Source organism: Canis aureus, chromosome 24 (genome assembly GCF_053574225.1).
Source record: "Canis aureus isolate CA01 chromosome 24, VMU_Caureus_v.1.0, whole genome shotgun sequence".
In the NCBI taxonomy this organism is placed as follows: domain Eukaryota; kingdom Metazoa; phylum Chordata; class Mammalia; order Carnivora; family Canidae; genus Canis; species Canis aureus.
Window position 1 is genome coordinate 41,871,090 of NC_135634.1, and position 26,868 is coordinate 41,897,957.

The 26,868-nt window shown below is 37.9% G+C and overlaps 1 protein-coding gene and 1 long non-coding RNA gene across 3 annotated transcripts in view; one reads left to right on the forward strand and one right to left on the reverse strand.

The window, feature by feature from the left end:
- Nucleotides 1-23,425, reverse strand: part of SPHKAP (SPHK1 interactor, AKAP domain containing) — a 168,611-nt gene extending 145,186 nt beyond the window's left edge. The window contains exon 1 of one of the 2 annotated variants that reach the window (XM_077869098.1): nucleotides 23,373-23,425. In XM_077869098.1, coding sequence (XP_077725224.1) covers nucleotides 23,373-23,400 — 28 coding nt within the window. In that variant the 5' untranslated portion in view covers nucleotides 23,401-23,425. The remainder of the gene's footprint in view (nucleotides 1-23,372) is intronic. The other variant, XM_077869099.1, reaches the window with a different exon arrangement.
- On the forward strand, nucleotides 10,132-19,547 carry LOC144296535 (uncharacterized). The gene is made up of 3 exons (XR_013363633.1): nucleotides 10,132-10,219; nucleotides 13,292-13,386; nucleotides 18,531-19,547. It is a non-coding gene; the product is annotated as an uncharacterized LOC144296535 (long non-coding RNA).
- Nucleotides 23,426-26,868: the final 3,443 nt, after the last annotated feature.

Below are 26,868 nucleotides of genomic sequence, written 5' to 3' on the forward strand. Positions count from 1 at the left end.
CCTGTCTTAGGTAATGTGCTGGATGTGTATCTATGATTGGGCTTCACATCTTTGATGCATCAAAAAGAAATTGCCATTTTGTAGACAAGAATTTCAGATCCATCCAACCTAGTTTATAGGCAACCACGGTGCTTCTCAAGTTTACTACTTTAATATTAAGATCAATATGAAGAGAAAAGCAGGCTAAAAGTGTTTATGGAAATTGAATGCCTTGTAATTAAGTTTCTATACGATGCTTGAGTGATGCTTACACTCTAGTCCTTTTTTTCCATTCAGATCAAATTGTATTATTTCAAATCTCAAAAGCTAGAAAGTCACTCTAACTATGAAAAAGTAATAATATATCTACATCTGTAAATGTAGATATATAAGAGCAAAAGGAGAGTAAGGAGTCAGTGAAATTATCTTTGCATCTCAATGGCTGATAGATGGCTGATAGTTACCAGTACATGATTAGAATTCAACAAAATTTTATTGTGTGGCTAAAGATGCCAGAGAAGACTAAAGCAGTAAAATATCATATAAGGAGACCTCCAATCTCCATTCTCTAAGGGTGATAATTTTCTCTGGAAAGGTCTTGTCTGCTTTCTTTAGACTTAGTCCTAAAAACATCATATTTATTGACAGCATATAAATTTACTTTTTATTTTATTTTTTAAAGATTTTATTTATTTATTCATGAGAGACACAGAGAAAGGCATAGACATAGGCAGAGGGAGAAGCAAGCTCTCTACAGGGAACCCAATGCAGGCCTCCGTCCCAAAACTCTGGGATCATGACTGAGCCAAAGGCAGACGTTCAACCACTGGTATCTAGACATTCCTAAATTTCCTTTTTAAATTTCACTTTGTTTGAGGCTTATATGAAAAAATGTACTTTATGTGTGTGCTTTGATTGATATTCAGCAAACATGCTAAACTCATTTATTAATCCTAATAATTTATCTGCATATTTTGGGGGTTTTCTGTGCACACAGTCAAATGAACTGCAAATACCAAGAGTTTTGGTTTCTTCTTTGTCATACCTTTTACTTTTTGTTTCTCGTTATTGTCTTTCTGCATTGGCTAAGATCTTCAGTCAAATGTTGAAGAGAGTAATGCAAAAATCCTTAAAGTTACACCACTGTGTATTATATTTCCGGTACATTTTTATTAAGGAAGTTCTTGTCTATTTATATTTTTCTAGTGTTTTTATCCTATTAATCATAAAAGAATATTACATTTTATCAAATGTCTTTTTACATTTATTGATATAACTATATTGCTCTCCTCCTCTAGATTGTTAATTTTATGAATTATAATTGATTTGTAATATTAAATCAGGCGTGAATTCCTGAGATCAACCCAATTTGATGACAATGTATTATCCTTTTTATATGTTGTGGGACGTAGGCTTGCTAATATTTTGTTTGGGAGCATTTGTCCCTCTATGATCATGAATGAAATTGACTGTATTTCCTTTCTTCCTTTGTCAGATTGGTATCAAGGTCATGCCAACTTCATAAAAGAGTTTGAGGGTACTTCTCTTCTTCTGCTTGCTGGAAGAGTTCGACTGCTATAGGAATTAACTATTCCAGTGAGTTTGTCTGGTAGTGTAGTTTTCCTGTTAGCAGGATTTTGACTACAGTGTCGGTATCTTTAATGTTTGTCATGGTTCCTTTTATTTTCTACAGTTACTTTGGTAGGTCCTACTTTCATTCAAAATTACCATTTTAATACAAGTTGCATATATATATGTATATATATATGTTTTGATGTGATGCTTTATACTATTACTATAATTTTGTCTATAGTATTTATAGTAATTATTTTTTGTGATCCCTAAAATTGCTTTTTCTTGCTTCATCTATCCCCTTTTGAAGTTAAACATGTCAGGGATTTTTGTCTTTTCCAAGAACAATCTTTTGATTTAGCTTTTAAATATGTTTACTTTCCATTGTATATATATATATTTTTTTTAAATTTTATTTATTTATTCATGAGAGACAGCGACAGAGAGAGAAAGAGGGAGAGAGAGAGAGGCAGAGACAGGCAGAGGGAGAAACAGGCTTCACGCAGGGAGCCCGACGTGGGACTCAATCCTGGGACTCGATCCTGGGACTCCAGGATCACACCCTGAGCTGAAGGCAGGCACTTAACCACCGAGCCACCTACGTATCCCTACTTTTTCTTTTTTTTTTTTCTATCCCTACTTTTTTTTTTTTTTAGCCCTACTTTTTTCTTTTTCTTTAAGGTCATATGATAGCTCTTATGATAGCTTTACTGGCACTCTACAAGTTTTGAAATGTGGTATGTTTATTATCCTTCAATTCAAAGATTTTCTAATTTTCATTATAATTTTGGTGATTTTATTTCTACTTATATGGAAAATTTCAATTTATCTTTTCATTATCAACTTATAGAATTGCATTTTACTCATACCATGGTGTGCATAACACTGATCTTTGGTATTTGTTAAGAATTGCTTTATAACCCAGTTATGTGGCCAATTTCTGTCAGTGTTGTATGTAATCTGCAGGTTTGGGTTGTCATAGTTCAGGTATGTACATTAAGTTGGTTGTGATAGTCAGATCTTCTAAATTCATACTGATATTTTTGGATAAACTCTTTTTATATGTCCATTTTTTGTTTTAATTTTAAGGACAGTTTGTTATGTGCATACAAATTTAAAATTTAGGTATGTCTTGCTGATTATTCAACCCTTTTCCATCATAAAGTGACATGCTTAGCTTCTGGCAATGCTTTTTTGTTTTAAAGGTCATTTTGTCTGATAAAGACAAAGCTTAAGTTAGCTATTGAATTGTGTATTTTTTCCAGCCTTTTAGTAATTTATGTTTCAAATATGTCTTACTTTCTTTGATTTTACAAAATCCAAAAGATAATTTTGCATTTTGTTTGAAGCATTTAGTACAATTACTTTTAATGTAACCACTGATGTCTTTAAAATCTTTTATGATTTTCTTTAGTAATATTCCCAGTTTGGGGCTGTAAAAAAAAAAACAACTTTATTTTTTTCTTGCAAGATATTTTCACAAAGCACAGAATTCTAAACTGGCAATTATTTTCCTTTATACTGTGAAGATACGACCTCATTATCTTTGGATTCTCACTGTTGCTTTTGTGACATGAGCTGTCAATCCAATTTTTAGTTTTTAAAGGTAATGTATCTTTTTCCAGCCACTCTTAAGATTTTGTTTTTCTTTGATGGCCTGTTGATATTTACCTAATAATTCCTTATTATCATATCAACCCTTCACTTTTTTTCATAAATTTTAAAATGTTTTATTATAAATGGCATAATTTTGGGGACACCTGAGTGGCTCAGCAGTTGAGCATTTGCCTTCAGCTCAGGGCATGATCCCAGAGTCCTGGAATCGAGTCCCACACAGGGCTCCTAATAGGGAGTCTGCTTCTCCCTCTGCCTAGGTCTCTGTTTCTCTCTGTGTGTCTCTTATGAATAAATAAAATCTTTAAAATAAATAAATGCAGTCATTTTCAGCAAGAGGATTGATGAATAGCTTTGTTATATTCCTGGAATTAAAACTCATAGGCCTTTAAAAGTTATCTGATGATGTGGGGAAAGTCACACAGAAGAGGAAAATAGTACCAACAGACTTCAAGGATGAGAAAAGTGTGGGTTAAAAACAACTGACCCATCTCCTGAAAACCTTTTCATTAGGATAGAAACAGTTAGATGGAGAACGAAGTAGATAATTAAGTGGCCTAAAGATATCTAGTCACTCAGACATTTCATGTAGTAGTAGCATGCTGTAGCAAAAACAGAAACAACGATGGCAATCAATAATTCTTATTATATCTCACCCCCTTAGAAGTCAAATAAAACCATCTTCATTTTTTATGAAATTAATGTATAGTGAAAATGACATATTTTTCAAGAAGGACCTGATTTCAAATCATTTGCAGAACTGTACTTCAAAAACACATACTTGGCAGGATAAGAGTCTTGCTTTCAAGATTGAAAAGTATGGTCTTTATATACAGATATATATAAACACACAATCTCTTTTCTTGGAAAGCAAGCATACTTTATAAAGTAAGTTTAATTCTACAAAATATATCAAAATGCCCAGGCACAGAAAGCATAATATGTGAGCTTACTGATAATCATCAAAACATTTTTGTGTTATAAATTCATTATAACAATATATTGTCATTGTGTTCATAGATTTCATTTTGCAGAAAAAGCTTAAGTGATTCACATACGGAATTCAGATAGGATGCATGCTACCTCTCCCTGCCAGATCAAAATTGCTTTCTCCACAAGGCATTTTTACCCTAATAGAAGTTGAGTGGCACAATCCAATATGTTAGAGAGACAGGTAGAATGATCAATTTTTCTATAATTCCACTCTGGTTTAATTTCTTTTAAAAAAGCAACTTAAAAATGATCAGGTTTTAGAATGAAGTGCAAAAATGGAGGAAAGAATCAAACATCTATTTTCTCTTTTCTCATGAAAAGAGAAACCCATCTATTTAACCCACGTAAGAAAACATTTTTTTAATGGTATAGCAACATTCTTCCTTTTTTGTGTAAATCATATTCCTAATCACAAATGTCTTTCCTAGGTACCATGAGGCATTATCAAACTGTTCAACTGTCTTTTTTCACACAGGTGAATCTCAATTACTAAAGTTTAAAACAGTTTCTTATTTCATCCTTAAAGCTAACTATGCCCAAACCTTCTGCTTTCAGGAGGTGAAATTAAGGCTTAGAGCTGAGACCAGCATCTCTGTTGGAAGGTTAACAATGAACACTCTTGTCACTCATTCAGTGGTAGCTATTTCTGAGATAAAATTTGACAAGGGTAAGAATTCTTTGCTTTCTAAAGGTAGACATGAGAATATAGCAATCAGACCACAGATGATTAGTTAGAATCTATATGCAACTATTATTAATGAGAACCTCAAGTTTTATGTCATATATGAGTCATAGCAACCGAAAAGGTCATTTAATAAAAATACCATAAAATGAATAAAAATAAGCATTTCAGATTGTATAACTCCACAGATTCCCAAATAGTCAAGATTCAAAACACTTTGACTTCTTCTTGGAAATCACATTTCATCCTTTCTAGGGGACATGGAGCACAGAATTTTACTGAGGCTGAGCAGATGAATGTGTTTCATCATTAGCAGGATGATATAGCCATTGTCACAGCAGGTTGATGCTGTTGCCTCATTAGATGCCACTGAGAAAAGTGAACTGAGAGCAGTGAGCAAATCTAGCTAGGGAGATTATGTAAAGAGACTTCCAGGCTGCTTGGTGCCTTACAACACTCACTCTCTTATTTTCAAAGTTTTCAAAATACAATAAACATATATCTGAGATAAATCCTATAATTTAATATTTAATGGCAAATTATAGTTGCAAACAAGAAATAGAACATCTGAGTGGCACTGGAAAACAGGGAAGGCAAAGACTCAAAGTTTAGGAGCTGCTGTTAATTGTAGCTCAGGGAAAGAATGCAGCAGACCATCCAGCTTATTAGACTGTTTCTCAGCAAAGTGGAAACGAATGTGTCCTAGATAGGAGATCATCCCCATTAGAAAGGTCTTCCCTTGTGAAAGATTTAAGCTAAAATATGCCAACTAAGAGAACAAGACTTTTTATTTCCCCTTCAAGACCTATTTCAATGTAAGATTACTATCTATTATGTATACCTTCACAGTGTCTACATTATGATTTCTCAGAGAATTTGATGTGCAGGTCTCAAATGTAGCCACATCTTGATTGCAATAGACCTACAAAGAGCAACAAGGAAGCTTTACTTCTATCAGTGTTCTTGAGGTGTACTGTAGGATTGCCTGAATGGCTCTTTTCCACTGTAGATGGAATGAAGTTTACCCCTCTGAAAAAAAAAGTTACAAGTGTAAAGGCTAACATCAATAAATAGTCATAGATCCCAAACCTTTTAGCCAGTGATTCAGATTCACCTCTGAGCTTCTCATTTTCTTAGGTAAGATCTTCTAGAAACACACACCATTTAATTTATCCTGAAATGCTCAATCAAAATGGGATTTCTTTCTAACAATGTGTTAAGTTCTAATAGCCACTCTGTAAGCAGAAAGAGCAGAAGCCTTCCTAAGCAATCATAAAACCAAATAGAAATCTGCATGCACACTTTTTTTTTTAATTTCCTTCAACAAATAGCTACTGAGCACCAAGCATTGTAGGAAGTGCTCAAGACATTGCAGTGAATAAAACAAAAACCCTGCCTTCATGGCATTTATGTTGCATTGATGGAGAGAAACAAAAAAGTAATATATAAAAGTAGGATAAATAAAAGATTAAGGAAAATAATACTTGAATATTACTCTTATGAAGTGAATATTTTCACATATGTTGCTTAGTTTTCTCTGCAAGATGAGAATTGGGTCAAAAAGCATTAATATACAAGTTCAAGGTAGTTAAATAATTGGGCCAAAATCACATATTACATTGAAGGACATCTTACACCCACATCTTCCAATTCTATGCCTTGGATTCTTTTCCATTACACTGCAGTCTACATAGTACCCAAAGTAAATTAAAATTTTCAACTACTTGTGTATTGAATATCATGGAAATGAAATATCCAAAAGATCTGAAAGATTAAATATGTATCTGAGTATTCTAGAGTTCTCTACTCATAGGCTCAAAGAAAGCAGGACTCTATGAGAATAGAATAAGGCAGCTGGATAATTAACAATGGAACACCTGTTATTCCCCTTTTCTATTTGTTTTTTATAGAAATTACTTTCAGAGGAATTCAGAGTCTATTTACCTCCTTGCAGGTGTTTCTATTAGTTTGGCCTATTATATGGGAGTAAAGGAGGCATTATTTTGGTAGAAAGGCAACAGAAGAAAGTTAGAGAGCAGTACATGTCCTTAAGGGCAGCGATAGCCCCCAGAGACCACTGGAATTTGGAAGAGTTGGGCTGCTTTACAATTGCTAGGAAAGCCTTCTTTGGAGAGTCTTGAAAAACAAACCCTTAGGTTGAAATATTTTCGCGGATTATTTAGATTATTTGGATGGCCACAGAAGAGCAGTGTTCTGTATAGGTTGAATAATTATGATTCTTGAAAGTAACGTTACCAAGAAAAACAAGGAACCAAAGTTTTAATAATGTTATTTATTAATCTATAATTATTCACCTGGTTCAGAATGCACAAGACTGACGTGGAAATGCCACGGGCAAAATAGCATGCCAAGCTTAGCGAAGCTAATTATAACCCATGTGCTTGCAAAAAGTCAGGAATAATGCAGCAGAATGGACACTATGCTCACAGGTGCATTTCTTTGCACTAAAGCCAAGCAACAGGGAAAACCCAGCACTTATCTAGCGAATTTAATCAGTGCTAATGTTCAGTGTTGATCACCCAATCAAACAACTTCCTATTTATTGTATAAATTGTCCACTAACTGCCTTGTGGAGCGGTGGAGTCAGAATTCCAGTCTAGGTTGTGGGACCCCTAGGTTTGAGCTCTTCCACCACTGTCCTACTAACCAACTTAGACATGGTCCACATTCCTAAACATGATGTCAAAGCAAAAACTGTACCAGACAAAGGTAACCAGGGAAGGAAGACTATTCAGGTCTATGGCAAAAGGAAACAGAGAGAGCAAGAATGCAGTCTAAATTCAACTCCCTTCCAATAAAGAGTGAATGTTTTTAAGAGCAGAGGTGATGGTGGTGTTAATTGGTCTTATCAAAGGAAAAGTAAACGTCATATATTCATGGCAGGAGACAGTTTTATAACTTAGAGTAAAGGTGCCTACAGAAGCTAGGCTCTTTTCCTCTTACAGAAACTGTGAGATCTGGGTGCTATCTCCTATCTAAACATTTCAAAGAGAGGTTTCCAGGTCCTTAACAAAGACATTCCTGGGTTGTTAAACACACACACACACACACACACACACACACACAAAGTCTTTTCAAAGGATTTCTATCTTAGCAGAGAAATCATTTACAAGCACAAGTTTTCTAAATAAAATGTTCTAAGAAATGGGAAGCCTGCAACTGAAGTCAGGAATATGATGTTTTCTAAAGTTTAGTCAAAATAAGAGACGAGGGAAATGTCAGAGCCATTTTGGTGGATGGGCTGTGAGTGCTTCCCTCATCTAGCCCCTGGCTTCCCCTCCATCTTCATTTCTCACCACAGGGAACCATGTACTTTGCTTCAATGCCATCATCACTATATATCTGTGGAAACGATTTCTGTAAAATGTGTCTTTAAAATCTCCCTCCAGACTGATCTATTGTTTGTTGTCTACTACTTGGAATATCTTGGGTGCTAAGAGCTAAACTGTGAGCATCTAGTTCATTAGGGAAGGGAGCAGAGGAACCCAGCATTTCCTACCCTCAGCTGCCAGATAAGGGCTTTATTGTAAAACCTTCATCACTTTGAGGAAGACAGAAATGAGCCAAAATACAGATTAAAGAGGAGTAATTTCAGCTTAGTTTAGTGTTCTGAATGTATCTGAGAGGTGATGTTGTCAGTGGAATCTGTGGGGTAAGAAGCAAGAGATGTGGAATGTTGTATTAATCACGTCCATCTTCTCTGTGACCATGACATTCAAATCATCTTTAGTTAGAACTATGTGAACCTTCTCAGGTAAACGCTTTGATGTATTTTTTTGGTTAAGAGTAGATTTTTATATACCAAAGATATCTTGATGGGACAATAAATGTTTTTTAACTGTACCTTTCTACATATTCTAAATTTTTGCATATTTCTAAGGAAATAAATGTTTGGATCTAGTGTCCTGGACTCAGTACCTCTTCCTTTATGTGGACTTTTCTGGTCTTGCATATGAGATATTAGCATCTATGTTCTCTGTGCTCACAGATAAATTAGTCTTTTTTTTTTAATTTTTATTTATTTGTGATAGTCACACAGAGAGAGAGAGAGGCAGAGACATAGGCAGAGGGAGAAGCAGGCTCCATGCACCGGGAGCCTGACGTGGGATTCGATCCCGGGTCTCCAGGATCGCACCCTGGGCCAAAGGCAGGCGCTAAACCACTGCGCCACCCAGGGATCCCTGTGCTCACAGATAAACTTAGCTCAAGGATTATCAGGTAAAATGTATATTTAATTTATTCACCTTCCTTGGTGTTTTCTCATACATTAGATCTAAATTACTACTGCATTAAAAATCAACTAACAATTGTGAGATATTTTGGAAACGGAAAGACTTCTTTAATCTTTACTACAGTGGAGATTTCCAGAAGATTGAGTTTTTGAAATATTCAATTGCACTTGGATGGTTTCATTAGATAATTTGCTCATCTACAGATAATGTTTGTGAAAATGGAAAAGGTTTCCAGCAGTGCCATTCCCTAGAGAAAATCTAGTAAACTTAAAGTCACTGGAGCTTATCCCCCCCAAAGATCAGGTGTCCTTGTTATTCATTAGCCAGTCCCTGCAGTTTCAAGATTGTATAAGAAAGCAAATGGACCAACTGCTAACTAACAATTAGTCTCCAGTGAAGATCCTTCCCACTTGAGTGTTTTTCTCTGTGCAGTGCATCAACAACTTTTGGTGGTTGTTTTCTGTTGATGATTTCAGAGGTTGTGACTTTTATCTAAATAAAATGCTAATCGATTGAAATAAATTTTGCAAAAGATGCAGGGATTCAGAAAGAAGAATAAAATGATATTGGAGAACTCTTCATCACAAGTGAAACCAACTCCAAATGAGCACCTGGCAGAGTGAGATCAGTTAACAGTGGAAGGAGAGAAAATCAGTGAGGGTGATGATGTGACAGATATTTTCACAAGAGGTTGATTTGAGAATCAAAGAATTAAAGGGAGCATTGGCAAAATGGATGAGGCTGACGAATATAGTACTAACACTGTTTATGATATTGTGACCAAAAGTGCCATGTTAACAATTCTGAAGGGAAAATTATGATCCTCCAATCCAGTCAACACCTAATCTATTATTTATTTATTACACAATTCATGTTATTTTTCAGATAATGATAAAATAAACTAATTTTTAAAAATTCTATAATTTTTAAAGATAAATTTCATTTAAAGATAAATTTCCAGTCAAATACATTAATTGTCTGCACTATTTAATGACATTTATTCTTCTTTGTAGTGAATTTACTTCATGTTCCCTTTTCCAGGTTCCTCTCATCCTCACAGAGAGAAGATGGCATTCAAGTCATTCGGTTTCATTCTGAGTTTCATTCCCTCCTCTCAACGAAGCAAGTAAGTCCTCCCCACTATTTTTCCCCCCTCTCCCAAACAACCATACAAGTCACATATGATCTTCAAGGTTAAAACTTGGATTAGATCTTCATGCTTTTGCCTCCCTGTTTATATATGCCCTCATCCATCCTATGGAAAATATCTTAGACCCAGTGGGAAAACTAAGAAAAATGCCATCATCAATATTTTGTTGATATGCTTTCGCCTTCACAAAGGGTAGTGGTGATCTACAAGGGCTGGTCTGATTAAGTCTGGGATGACAGCTCCTCTGGATAACATGTTCTCTGGATACTGAATCGCCTTCTTGGACACTGTTTTTAATAATGATTCATATGATGCAACTGTAGCTCATTTTGTAAATGACAAGATTCCAATGAAGTCACCACCTTTTTTTCCACCTTTGCAAGAAAAGGAGGCTGATGGTTTAACAGAATGCCAGGTCAGATCACTGACCTGTTGATAATTAGACAGGTGAAGTGTATGTACCTTTTTAATTGCTATTTTGAAGCACTGTTAATTCATTCAGGAAAAAAAAGTAGAAATTAAAAATCTTCAGGTTATAATGAGTGCATGAGTCAGCAAAGAGCACATTATGTGAGGCCAAGATTTTACATAGAAAAAAATGACTTCAACTGGTCCTTTATTTTTTACCTGAATTTTATTTTTGGTTTAAATTAGTGAGATAAATTCTTTATTTCTCTGCATATATTAAGTGGAAGTACTGACTACTCAAACTATAAATGAATGAATAAATCTATTCATAGGCATAGTCTATCAAAAGTTACTTCTTGAATTTTTATGTTCTTACTATTATGTTAAAAACTATAGATTTTTAGGACAAAAAGCAATTGTGTGTATTGCTTTCTTATGTTCTTATTATTATGTTAAAAATTATAGATTTTTAGGACAAAAAGCATTTGGGTGTATTACTTAACTTATGTTAATACTAAAGTATAAAGAAGAAATTATCAATTCTCCTTGTATCTTTGGAAGCAAAATTAAATATTTAAAAATTCCTCTCCTTTTACTTAATGCATTTTAATACCTAAACAAAGCATGCTGAAATATAAAATTACAAACTAAACAGGGTACTTTTAGAAACTAATACTTGATACAAATTCATATCCATTACATATGCACATATTTTTAAAATGTATGTATAACATGTTTAACAAATAAAAAATACATCTCACAAAACCTTAGCATTTTATTTTATTATAAGCTTCTGAAGCAGTTGACTTTAATTTAATATTAATAATGTTAGAGTCATTTTAAAGGAACTGCTTCTAATTTTTCAGATACAACCAGGCTATCATTAAAAGAAGTCTAATTAAATATAAATAGACCATTATTTTATATGAGTTCTAATTTGCCACAGATCAATTTAATTTCTCCAATACATAGGAAAACTATTCTTTTGCATTACTTATAAAGAAAATGATTGATTGTGTGAGTCATCTAATAATGGATATTCCATCTGTTCCACTAAGAATCACAGTGTAACTAAAGGAACAGATATATGCAATAAAATAATAGAACATAAGTTAAAAACTCAGGGATAAGTAAAATAGAAATTATAACAAAAGATCAGTATCATTGTTAAAAACAGCACAGATATTCAGGTAATGAACTCCTACATGGTTGTTATAATTGAACTTCAAATTTGTTTCTGCGATTTCTGGCAGCTGAAGTAAAATGTAGACATGGGCAGTTATAGAGATAGTATACTTCTAGAGGAAAAGTAAAGAAGGTATTTAGATGTGGGTAACAGACAAGTTCTGCTGCACCAGAAAATACCAAGAGTTTCTATGTTTTAGAGCTTACTGTCAGGATTATTTTAAACAAATCCCATGCAATGGGAAGTACAGGAATCAAGAGGTCAGGGTTTTATTCTTGGCCCTATCTCTAAATATTTGTGTGATTTGAGTAATTCATTTAACTTTTTGTGACTTCAATTTCTTTATCTGTTAAGGAAGGGTGTTGAACAAGATCACTTTTACCAAACTTCCCTGTAGCTCTAATATCCCATGTTTGATGGGTTCCCATTTTTCCAGCACAGAGAGAAAACACTTGATCTTCCAAAAGACATATTTTATATGTAAGTTTCTTACTAGGGAGAAATTGTTTCAAAAAGTTGTTTTTAAAAATTGTTTAGAGAAGTTAGGGGTCATCTATCAATCATGTCCATCAAATAAAAGAACTGATCAGTTGGTTAACCTGAGAAAAGTCACTCAGGAAATGAAAAGAAACTACAGTCAACATGTCCTGGGTTATCTACTTCCTAGTATGTCTCCTTCCATCTGCAATGCCACCTGCCCCCAAGGTGATATGCAAGGAGGACAGGAACTCAGTCTTACTCTAACCCAAAATCTTGAAGGTGTCAGGAGTGAGTGTCTGCTCACTAATTGTTGTTTGGTATCTGACTCTCCAATCTTCCTCTTCTTATGTTGACATGCTACCAGAATCACTATGCAACATTGGAAGCATCTAATGTGGGGTTTGAGATCTAATGTCATTGCCTATCTTGAAAATGATGTGGAGTCAAAATAGCTTTTGAAAATCCCTTAAGAAGTTTATAAACTACAGCATGTTGACTTTTTAAAAAATGTCTCATAACGTTATTTGTGTGTATGTGTATACACTATATAGAAATGCATAATATGTGATAAAAATAAATATAAGCTTACCATGTTGGTTTTTTTTTTTTAAGATTTTATTTATTTATTCATGAGAGACACAGAGAGAGAGAGAGGCAAAGAGAGAAGCAGGTTCCATGCAGGGAGCCTGATGTGGGACTCAATTCTGAGACTCCAGGACCACGCCTTGGGCCAAAGGCAGGCACTAAACCACTGAGCCATCCAGGGATCCCCTCTTACCATGTCTTTAACAATGAGAAAGAGAGTTGGAGAATGAAAGAATAAAAAAAAGAAAAATGAACATTGAATATGTATGGGTTAAATGTGTTTATGGCATGCTATTATATCACTAAATAGCAGCAGCTTTGTGGGACTATGAAATGGGGAAAGTGTGAATTTATGTCAGGATGAATGTGATTCCCAGTTCACATTCCAGTCCTCAGGAGGAGACACCTACAGACCACAGTATCCATTGTTATTACCTGGAGCTGGTACATAGGGCCTGCTTCCTGACTGCTTCAACTGGTTAAGGTGAGTTCCGTCTCTCCCTTTTTCCAACCCCATCTTCATATCCCTGCATGTTAGTGATGAAGATCTTTGGAAATTTCAGAGCAAAAAGAGAATTCTGTGAGATCAGGCACATTGGGCTAGGTTTTACTGCAGTTTCAAGCTCCAAAATGCCAGAGAATTAAAATCATGAAGGTCTGTGTCCTGCTCATATCATGTGTCCATCATGGATTGGCTGAGAGCTCTGCTTCAGGTTGTACTCATTCTAAGACTCAGGCTGATGGAGCAACCACTATTTGAAATCTGTTCTTCACTATGTAAGAAAGAGGAGAAATAAAGCAAATCATAAATGTCCTCTTTAGTACTTCCACTTAGAAGAGACAAATGTCCCTTCTACACACTTTGCATTGGCCCAAGCAAGTCATATGGCCACACCTTGTACCAAAGAGATGAACAAGTTCGATCCTACCCTATCCTTAGGAACACAGTTAGAAATATTTGCTGAATATCATTAATGCCCATTACAACAAATAGATGTGCCAAAGAGTGAATTCTGTAAGGTCTCCAGGTCCACTCTTAACTGGTCTTATGTTCTTTTTTTTTTTTTTTTTTTAAGATTTATTTATTTGAAAGAGAGAGAGAAAGAGAGCATGAGCAGGGGGAGGGGTATATGGAGAATGAGAAAGAGAGAAAGAATCTCAAGTAGACTCCCTGCTAAGCATGGAGCCCAACATGGGACTTGATCTAACACCCTGAGATTATGAACTGAGCCTAAGAGTTGAGCACTAAACCAACTGAGCAACCCAGACACCCCCAATCTTATGTTCTTAAATAAACTTCAGGAGCTGGGTCATTATGTCAGCTCAGCTACAGTGAATAACTCACATATCACAGTGGAGAAACAAATCATTCTGTCAATTTTCCCCTTTATTTAAGAACAAGGAGAAAGAGAGAAAAAGAGAGAGAGAAGGTACTCCTTGTAGAATCTCAAGTGCCATTTCAGAGCCAGCATGATGAATTTTTTAGTTAAATTACTGCCTGTGGCAGACAGGGTAAAGGGCCCCCAAAGATATCCATTTTCAAATCCCCAAACCTGTGCATATGTTGGTATATGGCAAAGCAGAGTCAATTTCAAGATGGAATTAAGCTGATGGAATCAGCTGACCTTGATGTTGGGAGATTATCCTGGATAATCTGGATGGGTCCAATGTAATCACGAGAATTTTTAAAAATACGAAAGGGAGGCATAAAAAGAGGTCAGAAAAAAATTTAAAAATAATACATAAATAAATAAATAAATAAATAAATAAATAAATAAATAAATAAATAAATAAAAGAGGTCAGAAGTCAGAAGGATGTGATGTAAGAAGAACTCAAGCCACCATTGCTGGCTTTGAAGATGGAGGAAAGGCATCACCAAGCAAATGCTTTCTGTGTAAGTTGGAAAAGGTAAGGAAACAGATTCCTCCATATAACCTCCAGAAATGGACACAGACCTGCCAAGACCTTGATTTTATTCCAGTGAGACCCATGGTAGACTTCCAACATAGAGGATTGTAAGATAGTAAATTTGTGTTGATCTAAGTCACTAATTTTGTAGCAATTTGTTATAGCAAAATAGAAAACTAATATAATACCTTTATGTTTTTTTAAAACTAACTTATACTTCTAAAACCATGGCTACTCTAAGAGGTTCTGTTAACTATTTCAATAATTTGGTCATGTAATTTTAATTTTAATTTTAAATTAAAGGAATAAATTTTAATTTTAAATTAAAGGAATAAAAAGCACACTGGTCTGCATATTATTTTTTTAGAGAGAAATTCTCTCAAATCATAGGTCCAAATATGTCACCTCTTCCATTTCATTCAGAGTGTGGCTTGATATGCAAGTAGAGCTTCCAGTGCCTGGATTCCAAGATCTCTTTCAGAACAGACACAAACATTTTCATTCATGTGCTTGATTCCATGTGCTGGGTTTCCTCTGTTTTCCTGTTGTGTCAAAAATCTCTTACAGCATCTGTCTTCATAGTTGCTGCTAATTTAGAGGCCATAGTTTGAGAAAGATTGAATCAAAATATTTAGAAAAAAAAAATGGCATGTTGAAATTATATACTAAACTCATCAAGGACAAGAACCATTTCTTACTCATCATTATACATGTTTCAGTAACTTTGTTAGAAGAGTTCAAGAATATCTTGGAGGCTAAGAGTGGGAATGTGCATGTATTAGGAAATAGAAAAGGACAGTGATGTATTTTAACAACATTCAAACATTGCAATTTAAAAAGCAGGTTCAAGTTCTGACTCTGTTACTTACTAGTTGAGTGATTTGGGCAGGTCATTTAACCTTACTAAGCCTAAATTTCTTTATCTTTAAAATAGGAATAAAATAATTTCACTGACTTCCAGTTTCCACTCAGGGAAGCTATATTACCCTATAGAAGATATCAGGCTTTTAATAAAAAATTATAAGTCATGTGAAAAGGCAAGGAGGAAAAAAAAAAAAAACACACTTCTAAGGGACAAAACAAGCAACTGGACCAGACTTGATTGTGTCATAGATGTTCAAACTATCTGGCAAAGAATTCAAAATAATGATTATTAGTTTAGTGACTCTGATGGAAAAGGTACACTACATGCATGCTTACATGGGTAATTTCTGTAGAGAGGTGAAACTATAAGAAAAAACAGGAAATGTTAGAAATGCAAAGCACTATAATGGAATGAAGAATGCCTCTAATAAATTCTTCAGTAGAATCAACTCAGCTGAGGAAAGAATCAATGAACTTGAAGTATGCCAATACAAATTAATTAAATTGAAACAAAAAGAGAAAAAATTAAAATAAAAAACCCTAAATAATTAACCAAACAAAACCATAAGAGAGTATCCAGGAGCTATATTCTGATATAGGCACAATTGGAATTCTAGAAGGAAAAGAGAGAATGAGAACAGAGTAGGAAACATATTAAGAGATCATGGATTAGTTTTTTTCAGAATTAATAACAGACACTAAACCACAGATCCAAGAAGCTCAGAGAACACTGTATAGGATAAATACAACACACACACACACACACACACACACACACCTTGGCATATCATATTTAAATTGCTCTAAATAAAAGATAAAAAGAAAATTTTGAAGATAAGCAGGGAAAAAGGAAATGTAACATAGAAAGGAGCAAAAATAATAATGAAACCCATTTCCTAGCACAAACCTTCAAAGCCAAAAGACAATGGAGTGACAACTTTAAAACAATGGGGAAAAATATCTTGCAAATCCAGAAAGCTAGAGTAAAAAAAAAATATATGATTCAAAAAGTACAGGAAAAATAGACTTTCTCAGGCAAACAAAAGCTGAGAAAATTCATTGCCAGCAGACATTCCTTATAGGAAATGTTAAAAGAAATTTTTTGGACAGAAGGAATATAATATTAGACAGAAGCTTAGCTCTACACAGATCAAGTGTCAGAAATGAATATATGAGGGTAAAATAAAATTTATTTTTTTTCTTAATACTATATTGCTCTAAGAAATACCTGACTTTATAAAGCAAACATATTAGCAATAAATAGTGTTTATAGAATACACAAAAACAAAATATATGATAATAGCACAAAAGAGAAGAGAATTTGGATATATACCTGCAGGAAACTTACATTGTGGGGGTGGGGGGAGGCACTGGGATGACTCAGTTGGTTAATCAGCTGCCTGTGGCTCAGGTCATGAATCCAGGGTTCTGGGATCAAGCCTTGCATCCAGCTCCCTGCTCATCAGGGAACCTGCTTCTCTTTCTCCTACTCCCCCTGCTTGTGCCCTCTTTCTCTTTGTCAAATAGATAAATAATATCTTAAAAAGGGGGGGGGGACTTACACTGGGTATGAAGTGGCATATTATAATCTGAAGGTAAATACTGAATAATAATGATATATATATATATATAAATTCTTCTTCAAAAAGATTTATTTATTTATTTTAGAGAGAGAGAGCATACATGCATAGGGAGGGGAAGAATAGAAGAAGAGAGAGTCCAAGCAGACTTCATGCTGAGCACATAGCCCAATGTGGGGCTAAATCCCATGACCTTGAGATCATGGTTTGAGTAGAAATCAAGAGTCCAATACTTAAGCAACTAAGCCACCCAAGCACCCCTATAAATTCTAAACCATAAGGCAATCATACATTTTTGAAAGAAATATAAAATAGAATCATTAAAAAGTTATCAACCCAAAGGAAGGCAGAAAAGAGGAAAAAAGGAACAAATGACAGATAAAGCATAGAGAATAGCTAGTTAGTTGGTAAATTTTAATCCAAACTGTCTAGAATCATGATAAATGTGAGTCGCCTAAATATATCAATGAAGAGAGATTGTCAGATAGGATTTTTAAACAGTAAAATGCAGTAGCCCATTTGTAAGAAACAACTTTCAAAATGAAAATTTAGGTTAGGAGCAAAAGGATGGAAAAAGGTAAGCCAAGAGAAAGCTGGAGCAGCCACACCAGTGTCAGCTAAAGTGTGCTTTGTGTCTGAGTTATGTGGGCTATTCACCAGCATTGATTTTTAAAAATCCATCATGAAACAGTTGTATTTAGAAGAGTCTATTAAGTATGATAAACAGCAATAGATGAAGGTTCATGATCCTTGTATTTCACACATACCATCTCAATTCTTATAATGTTTGCCCCAATGTGGATAACCAATAACTACTAAGTAGGAGAACCAGGATCTTAATCACTGTCCTGTGTTCTTAAAAAACAAAAACAAACAAACAAAAAAAAAAACAAAAAAACAACAACAACAACAAACCCACAAGATTTTATTATGCCTTCTATGAGCATTATGCTGCTTTCCCCCTTGGGAGACATTTAAAAAAAGCCAACTCATTCTCTAAGCTGTGCTTTCTTTTGGATGGCGAGTGCTGCTTCAGTTCTCTTCTTTTTAAAAAAGATTTTATTTATTTATTTAAGAGAGAGAGAGAGCGAGAGCACAAGTGGGGTGAGAGGCAGAGGGAGAAGGAGACTTCCTGCTGAGCAGGGAGCCTGATGTGGGGCTCGATCCCAGGACCCTGGGATCACGACCTGAGCCGAAGGCAGACACTTAACTTACTGAGCCACCCAGGTGCCCACTTCAGTTCTTTTAAATGCCTTAACTTCATCTCTCTTTCAGGAGAATGAGACGACGTTCATCCTCATATCATGCCCAACTGAGAGTCACTGCTACAATAAAGTCTGCAGCACTACAGGTTAGAAGTAAAAGGGACTTAAAAAAGCAGAACATTCAGGATATAAGTCATGACATCCAGGAGAAGACACAGGAGTCACAGGTCAAGCACACTGCCCAGGCAGTCGCAGCCAACAACTTCAGAACAGGACTAAACACCAGGTCTCCTGCCATCAAATACATCACTATTTCTTCTTTCTCTCTTTACAAGTCTCTGTAGCTGTTACTCTCATGCAAAGAATAAAATACCATGAAAATGAATAGTATCAGACAAAGGCAACCCCTTGTGAACGAGACAAGCTCTAATATAATAGTTCATTTAAAAATCGATGATTTAGGGCAGCCCAGGTGGCTCAGCGGTTTAGCGCTGCCTTCAGCCCAGGGTGTGATCCTGGGGTCCTGGGATCCAGTCCCGCGTCCGGCTCCCTGCATGGAGCCTGCTCCTCCCTCTGCCTGTGTCTCTGCCTCTCTCTGTGTGTCTCTCATGAATCAATCAATCAATGAATCTTAAAAACATTGATGATTTTGAATCAGATACATATTTTACTAAAGGGACCACATGGATAGAGATCTGATTGCCTTCAGAGTTTCCATCTCTTCTCCAGATCCTGTTACCCTGCAGCAATGTGGCTCTCAGGGTCCTTGGCACCAGGATTGACTAATTCTCCGTTTCTTTCTCTATAGTAGGAAACAGCACCTCTTGGGCCGTATTTCCTTGTGAATTATGAGTTGGAGAATATGGTCATGTCAGCACTGCTCTTGAAGGGAGCATGGTTGTCACGATAGAAAACAGCCTTCAGTTTACACTTAAGACAGTCTGTTATTTGTCTCTGTTCCTCAATTTGTTAAGAGTGATAGATTAATCTTTTCTGAGAGTTTCAGATAAATAGGACACAGAAATGTAATGGACTCTTGAATTTTTCCTTTTGTATGAATTTGAAAACATAACCTTTCAATAAAAACTTGTTGACAGAAGATCATAGTCTAGTTTACAGTATAAGCTGGTTTGCTTCTTAAAAAAAAAAAAAGGAAATCCTGTTGTGTGTTTTTTTTTTTTTTCCCTAGAACTAGCATTTTTAGAGGAAAAACCTTGAGATTTTGGTGGGTTTTAGTGAAATGTTGCTAGGGTAACCTTAGGTTGGATTAAAATAATCTCACAGGAAACCTAAATCAAAATACCCTATTTTTTCCAAGGGTTCATCTTTGATAATTTTCTCATTCAAAGTGCCCGATAAAAACATTACTGAAATAGAAATCCAGTAAGCAAAACAAAAATAACAAAGTGATACAGTATAAAAAGTACAAGTGATTCAGGAAATGAGATGGCCCCTTTCTTAAACTTCAAATTCAAACCTTAGTTATGGTCAAGGTGACAAATTATTTCTGTCTACAAAAATGATATTTTCAGTATTGGTTGGCTTTAACAGATGATCTTGCTTTTAGGCTGCCCCCATGTGTCCTAATGATATCAGTGTTTGTTCAAACTTCCCCTATTTGAAAGTATGGATTTTCCGTCAATACAGGAAAGAGAACCTCACCAGAAGCCAGAAGAACTCTGTGGTTGACCCAGCTCTGCTACAGACTATTGCGTGGTTTTCTAAATCTAACCATTTTCCTCATTTTATTTCTTTTTCCTTCAAATTTTTTAACTAAAAAGTGGAGATAATTATATCTGTAATATTAACTCACAGGGATGTGATGATCACAAAAGTTAATGTATAGGTTAATACTTCATAAAATATAAGCCTTATTTTACACACACTAGTGATCAATATAATTGACACTGATCTTCACTCTGTCAGGTGTAGCTTCTATATTACAGTGCAATGCACTACAGCCACGGAACACACTGGGTGAGAGTCCTTGGATTTTCTCTTATTTTCACAATATCTAGTTTTGTACCTTAGCAAATCAAATAAACTTTTTTGTAAAGTAGATGACTAAAGAATCTAAAATTTTTCCCCTTTTTTATTTATTTTCTTTTCTTGAACTAGACTACTAGTCGGGACACACTTGGCTTCTGGATTTATAATACAACTAACATGGGAACATTTCATCTTTCCATAGGTCAGCCCCATTACTGGAGACACCTTCCAACATTAATAACAGTCATTTAAAGAACTCTGTAACATCATCCAAATAGCTTTTGTACATTTAAAAATGAAAATATTAACAACTAATTGGAGGTTTCACGGAAGTAAAGAAATATAGTATAACAAGTCAAAGCATAAACAATTCTTTTTTTAAAAAAAAAACATGGTTTAAAGTATCTAAAGTGTATGAATCAAAAACAATTTTAAGACTGCTACAGAACATTGCTTGAACAAAATTTAATTTGTATTTTTGATTCCCTGAAAAATTTAAGAAACTGTATGTAAAAGCCAACACATGCAAAAATTCTGTGATTACCTCAGTGTATTACTAAATCATTTTGTTCTTCCTACCCAAGTGCTAAACAGAATGTCTTTGATTGCTTTATAATTCTTAAGAGAAACAGTGATTTATAATCACCCACTTAATTACATTAGATACCGAAAATATTTCAGATTTAAACAGCACACATATTGATTGACAACAACTTGATTTTTTTCCTGATCATTGCCATTTTCTTGAAAAAAAAAAAAACCTGTGAAGAGTTTCCAGTCATCAATTCCTTAAATTCAAACTTTTGTGGACAAGTAGTGTGGCTAATATAATATTTCCAGACACTGCTTGGTAATTCTAGTTTACTTTTTGCATATCAATACCTATGGTCTCCAATTAAATATTATGTTTCTTGTATTCAATGAAATAGAGGATCAAGTTAGCTATTCTATTAGAGTGAACTGAATATGTTTTATATGAGTAAAGATGCTAACAAAATAGCTGAATTACTACACTGATTCGTGGAGATGTGATATGATGTCTGGTGAATAAACAATAATATTTGAATAATTCAACGTTTAATTTGCGGCAGCTGATATTAAACCTATATTAATATTTTGTAGGATGCTACATGACACAGAGCAATACCATCGCAACTGGTTTGCTCTTTGTAAAATCATTTTTACAGTAGTGCCATAGAAATAATTTTAAGGAATTACTGGCATCATGAACTTTAATATTTTAGAAAAGGTCCCAGCTTTTGAATAGGAATATAGTCCCCATTCAGGCACATCACTATTGATCTGCAAACCTGTGTGCAAGGCCAGAGATCTCTCATCAAAAGTGTCTCTAGGGGAATGTTGGAATCACAGTTGCCGTTTCAATTCTAGGCAGTAGAATAGGGGGCATGGCAAGTGAAGTCCTAGGGGGCTTCATGCTTTCAAGGTGCCTCACACTTTTACCTAAAAATCAGTGGAGATATATATATTTTAAGTTTAACAACAAAACAAAACAAAACCTTCCTGGGGCTCTTGTCCTTTTCATGCATTAGGGCAGAATGGAAAGACTTCGTGGTCGCTTGACCGTGTTTGGCCACAAGGCTAGAGGTTTTCCCCTTGACAGCAGCTTCAGGCCAGGCCTTGAAACCACCGCAGGCCTTTTCAGAGCCTTTTGCTACCCCCACCGAGAAGGGATGCTTAAAGAGGAAATTGCCTGTGGAGCTGGGAAAGCTCTTTCATTACAGAATATAAATGCTTCAGGTCTCTAGATGGCAGCCTTCAACGCGCTTGAAAAGCAGTTTCGTCCTCCTGGGCCACCCCCACTCCACTCTCACCCCCATCCTGGCTCCTTGGCTCTATAGTATCAGCTCCATGTGTGCCCTCGCCCCGGGATGTTGGGTTTCGCTGCTCTCCAAGAACGCGAGCTGAAAAATGTCTATTCCTGGGCGCGATGATCTCGGCGGGAAGCTGCCTAGATCGGTGCCTGGGGACAGGGGACAGGGGACTGGGGGCAAGGGAGGGCGACAGGAGGAGCACCACGAAGCCCCTCGCCTGGGTGTGTGTGTGGGGGGTGATGTGCGGGCCGCCCTGGGGTGTCCGCCGGCCCTCTGCGGGGACGCTCCGCACAAAAGCCACCTGCCCAGCTGGGGGGGGCACAACCGGCGCTACAACCACCTCGACTTCCCCCTAACGGTGTATGGGGGCTGAAATATAAAAAAAAATCTCAGTGTCTCCAATTTGCAAAGGGCTCGAGTGTGAAAGGGCGCGGAATCGGGGCACAGGGGGAGACGGGAAGGGACGCACACCCGGGGCAACACGCGGCTCCCGACCCTCCCCGAGCGGGGACCCCAGGCTGGGGTGCAGGCACGGGGCGCGCTCGGCCAGCCCAGACCGGCCCAGGATGTGGGGGCGCTTGAGGCGGGTGGGGCTGCAGCGGAGCGGGTCCCGCTGTCCCCTGCCTCAGCGGGGCGCCGCCTCCGTGTCGTCGGGGGTTAGGGACGCTGCCCCCCACCTGCGCACCCACTCGTCACCCCGGCACCCGCGGGGGCTCGCCCGGATCGCAATGCACTGGGACGGGGGTACTTTGCCCTAGTCTTGCTCTCCCCCATTCTCACCCCTACCTTGGAGCGGGTCTCTCCAAAGGGCGCGAACCCCGTGCAGGCTGCGTCCGCGGAAAGTGCGGCTGCGGGCTCCGATCCCAGCCCCAGCCCCAGCCCCAGCCCCCGCCCCGGAGGCTGCCCGAGCTGGCCCCGCGCCCCGAGCTGCCCCGAGCCGCCCCGGGGTGCAGGCCGCGCCCCGCGGGGCAGGGGACCCGGGCCACCCTCGCGCACACCCTGCGCCCACCCCGCGGGCCCGTTCGGGGGGCGACCCGAGGCCCAAGGCGGAGTTTAGGGCCCCCGCGTGGGGCACGGGGCAGCGCGCTCACCTGGGCACGGAGAGCCGGGAGTTGCCATCCATCGTCGGCGGGCGCAGGACCAAGTCCCAGGCGCCGGGAGCCGGGCCCGGAGCGCACGGGCGGGCGCGCGCGGGGACAGAGGCGCGCAGGCGGGGGCCGCGGTCCGGGACTCGCTCCGCCCCGCCCGGGAAGCGCCGCGCCCGCCGGCAGGGCCCCTCCGGGTCGCGCCCTCCGGGGCGGCGCTGCACCCCGGCCCGGCTCCGTCCTTCTGCACCGAAGCCCCGGGCCAGGCTCCCTCTGCGCTCTCCCCGCCTCGCCGCGAGCCCAGCAGGGGGGACTCGGACCGCAGGGCTGTCGCCCCGCCCCGCCCCGCCGTCGCGTCTCCTCCCCTCTACCTCTGGGGTGCAGCAGGTCTCAGCCCGCAAGTTGTTCCCCCACTTTCCCACATTCGCGCTCTGCTGGCAATGCCCACACCCCCCACTGGTCGCGCACCAGCCCTTCAGCTGCTCCTCTGGATTTGAGTTATTTTTGTTACCTTCTGCAATGTAATGGCTGAGAACTCGGAGCAATGCCGTGCTCCCCTTGCTCTTCGCCTTTTACGTGGACTCCCTTTCCTGGGTTTGGTTCTCACAATTCATCTAACTCATTTTGCTTAATTGTGACTCACTCATTCCTAGCCTGGTAGAGAGGCTGTGTGCACACAGAGATCTCAAAACCCATGACAGTGGCCATCCATCAGGGGCCAGCCCCTGGAAGGAAGAAGTGTCACAGAAAATTCCCAAGTGCCTGCTTCGGTATCTCCTTGAGTAAAAATGACATTTGTTTTAAGGAGAAAGACGTTGGGGGTAGCAAATGACTGTTAAGAGGGTACTGTTGACTCTGGTCCTTTTTCATTACATGAAATATATATGTATATATATTTGAGAAAAGCATAGAACTTCCATAAACGGGAAGGAGGAGTATGTGTATTTTGCCCTATTTCTCCTGGTAAGTGCAAGTAAAAACTGGAGATTAAAAACAAATATAAGAAGACAAAAAGGCAAGCAGGAGAAGACAGGCAAGGTAGGGACCTTGAGACACAAGGATTGACATTGTTGTGACTTCAGGGTTTTCTTTATGCCTCACATATCCCAGCCTGGGGATGGGGTGGGGGGGGGCGGGGAGAGATGCAAACCAGCCTTGGGATATGTGAGACATAACTGGTGAACTGGAAATGTCAGTGGGTGCAGAGAGAAAAACCCTCCTCTTTCTACTATAAGACCAGAAAAAAAGACAGTCTAGCAAGACAGAAAATTTACAGACAGCAATGGCTATGCTCTAGCAGAACACCAAAGAAAAAAGTCCTCTGGTTCCACCTTACTTACTCTGTCAAAGGACAAGTGGGAGACCCAGACTATACTATTTCTAGTCTCTAATGAAGCACTCCAATCCCCCAGCCCAGCAGTGTTAGAGAAGGCTGAGTAAGGATCCAGGCGTCTACATCCATCCCTCCCCACCTTGGTGTCAGTGAAGCCTGTGTGTTCACACAGCACAGCAGCAATGAGGCCACCACCTTCCATTCTGTACTAGGGGAGAGTAAAAGGAGGCAGAGTGGAGAGCCAGAAGTTTCGCCACGGCACAGAAGTAATGAAGCCATTTGGGAAGCAATAACTAGGTATTTCTAGCAGTCTAGTGAAGGAAGGTCAGGGCTTGTGAGAAGCCTAAAGCCTCATCCATACCTTCCATCAAGGAGGAGACCCCTCTCCCTCAGGTGTCAAAGAAAGTCAAGAGGGGAACCTAGACTTCTTTCCCCATCTAGCAGAAATGAGGCCACACCACCTTCCCACCCAGCCCCCTTTGCCCTACAAGAACAACAACAAGAGAACCTAATGAAAACAAATCCTTAAGTGGGATTCAGAGTCTCCTAACATAATATCCAAAATGCACAGGTTTGGGGGCACCTGTGTGGCTCAGTCAGTTGGGTGTCTGCCTTCGGCTCAAGTCATAAGCTTGGGGTACTGGGACTAGCCCCACATCAGGCTCCCCACTGAGCCTCTCCCTCTGCCACTCTCCCTGCTTGTGCTCTCTCTTAAATAAATAATAAATAAATAAATAAATAAATAAATAAATAAATAAAATCTTTAAAACAAAACAAAGCAAAACAAAATGCACAGATTTTAGTAGAAAATTATTCATCATACTAAGAATCAGGAAGATTTCAAACCGAATGAAAAAAAATCAATAGATGCCAACACTGAGATGACAGAGATGCTGCAATTAACTGACAAATAATTTAAAATATCCAAATAAAAGTGCTTCAGTGAGCAACTACAAACACATGTGAGACAAATGAAAAAATGGACAGCCAAAAAGAATCTTAGCAAGCAAATAGATAGCCAAAAAGAATCTTAGCAAGCAAATACATAAAGGAAAACCAAATGGAAATATTAAAACCTAAAAATATAATAGTCAAAATAAAACACTAATGGGATGATTTCACAGCACAGTGAAGTACGTAGAGGAGAGAAATTAGTGAACTAAAGGTAAAACAAATATAAATTATCTAATTTGAACAAAAGTCAGAAAGCAGACTTAAAAAAAAAAAAAAAAAGAACAGAGCCACTGGAATGAATGAAGAAAAACAGCTGAAAAATCCCTATAGTTAGCAAGAGATATAAAGTTGTATGTTCATGAAGCTGAGGAAAATCCAAACATGATAAACATAAAGAAATCCACCCAAAGGTACAGTTCAAACTTCTGAAAATTAAAAACAAAGACAAAATACTGAAAGCAGTCATAGAGAAATATCACTTTACCCACAGAGGAAAACAATTCAAATTTCTTATCAGAAACCATGGAGGCCAGAAGTTAGTGACACAGCATTTTTCAAATACTGAGGAAAAGAACTGTCAACACAATATCCATTATCCAGTGAAAATATTTTTCAGGAATTATGATGAAACCAGAGCGTTCTCAGATGAATGAAAACTAAGATAATTTGTCACCACCAATAGACCTACCCTGAAAGAAGGGCTGAAAGGGGTTTCTAAATGGCAGGGACATTTTAAGGATGGAATCTTAGAACACCAGGAAGGAAGAACACCATAAGTAGTAATATGATAAATACAAAAGGATTTCTTTCTCCTCTTGAATTTTCCAAATTATATTTGACAGGTAAAGCAAAAATTATAAACTTTTTCAGATGTGCTTCTTTTTTTTAAGGATTTATATTTATTTGAGAGAGAGAGAGAGGTGGGGTGCGCAAGTGGGGCGAGGGACAGAGAGAGAGAGAGAATCTCTAGTAGACTCCTCACTTGAGGCTCCATCCCGCAACCCTGAAATCATGACCTGAGCCAAAATCAGGAGTCCGATGTTTAACCCACAAGCCACCCAGATGCCTATCAGATGTGCTTCTAAATGTAGAGAAAACATTGCAGACAATTATATTATAAAGGAGGGAAGATAAAGGGACACATGAGATCTTAGATTTCTACATTTTACTCAAACTAGAAAATTGACAACACAGGAGACTATGATTATTATGTAT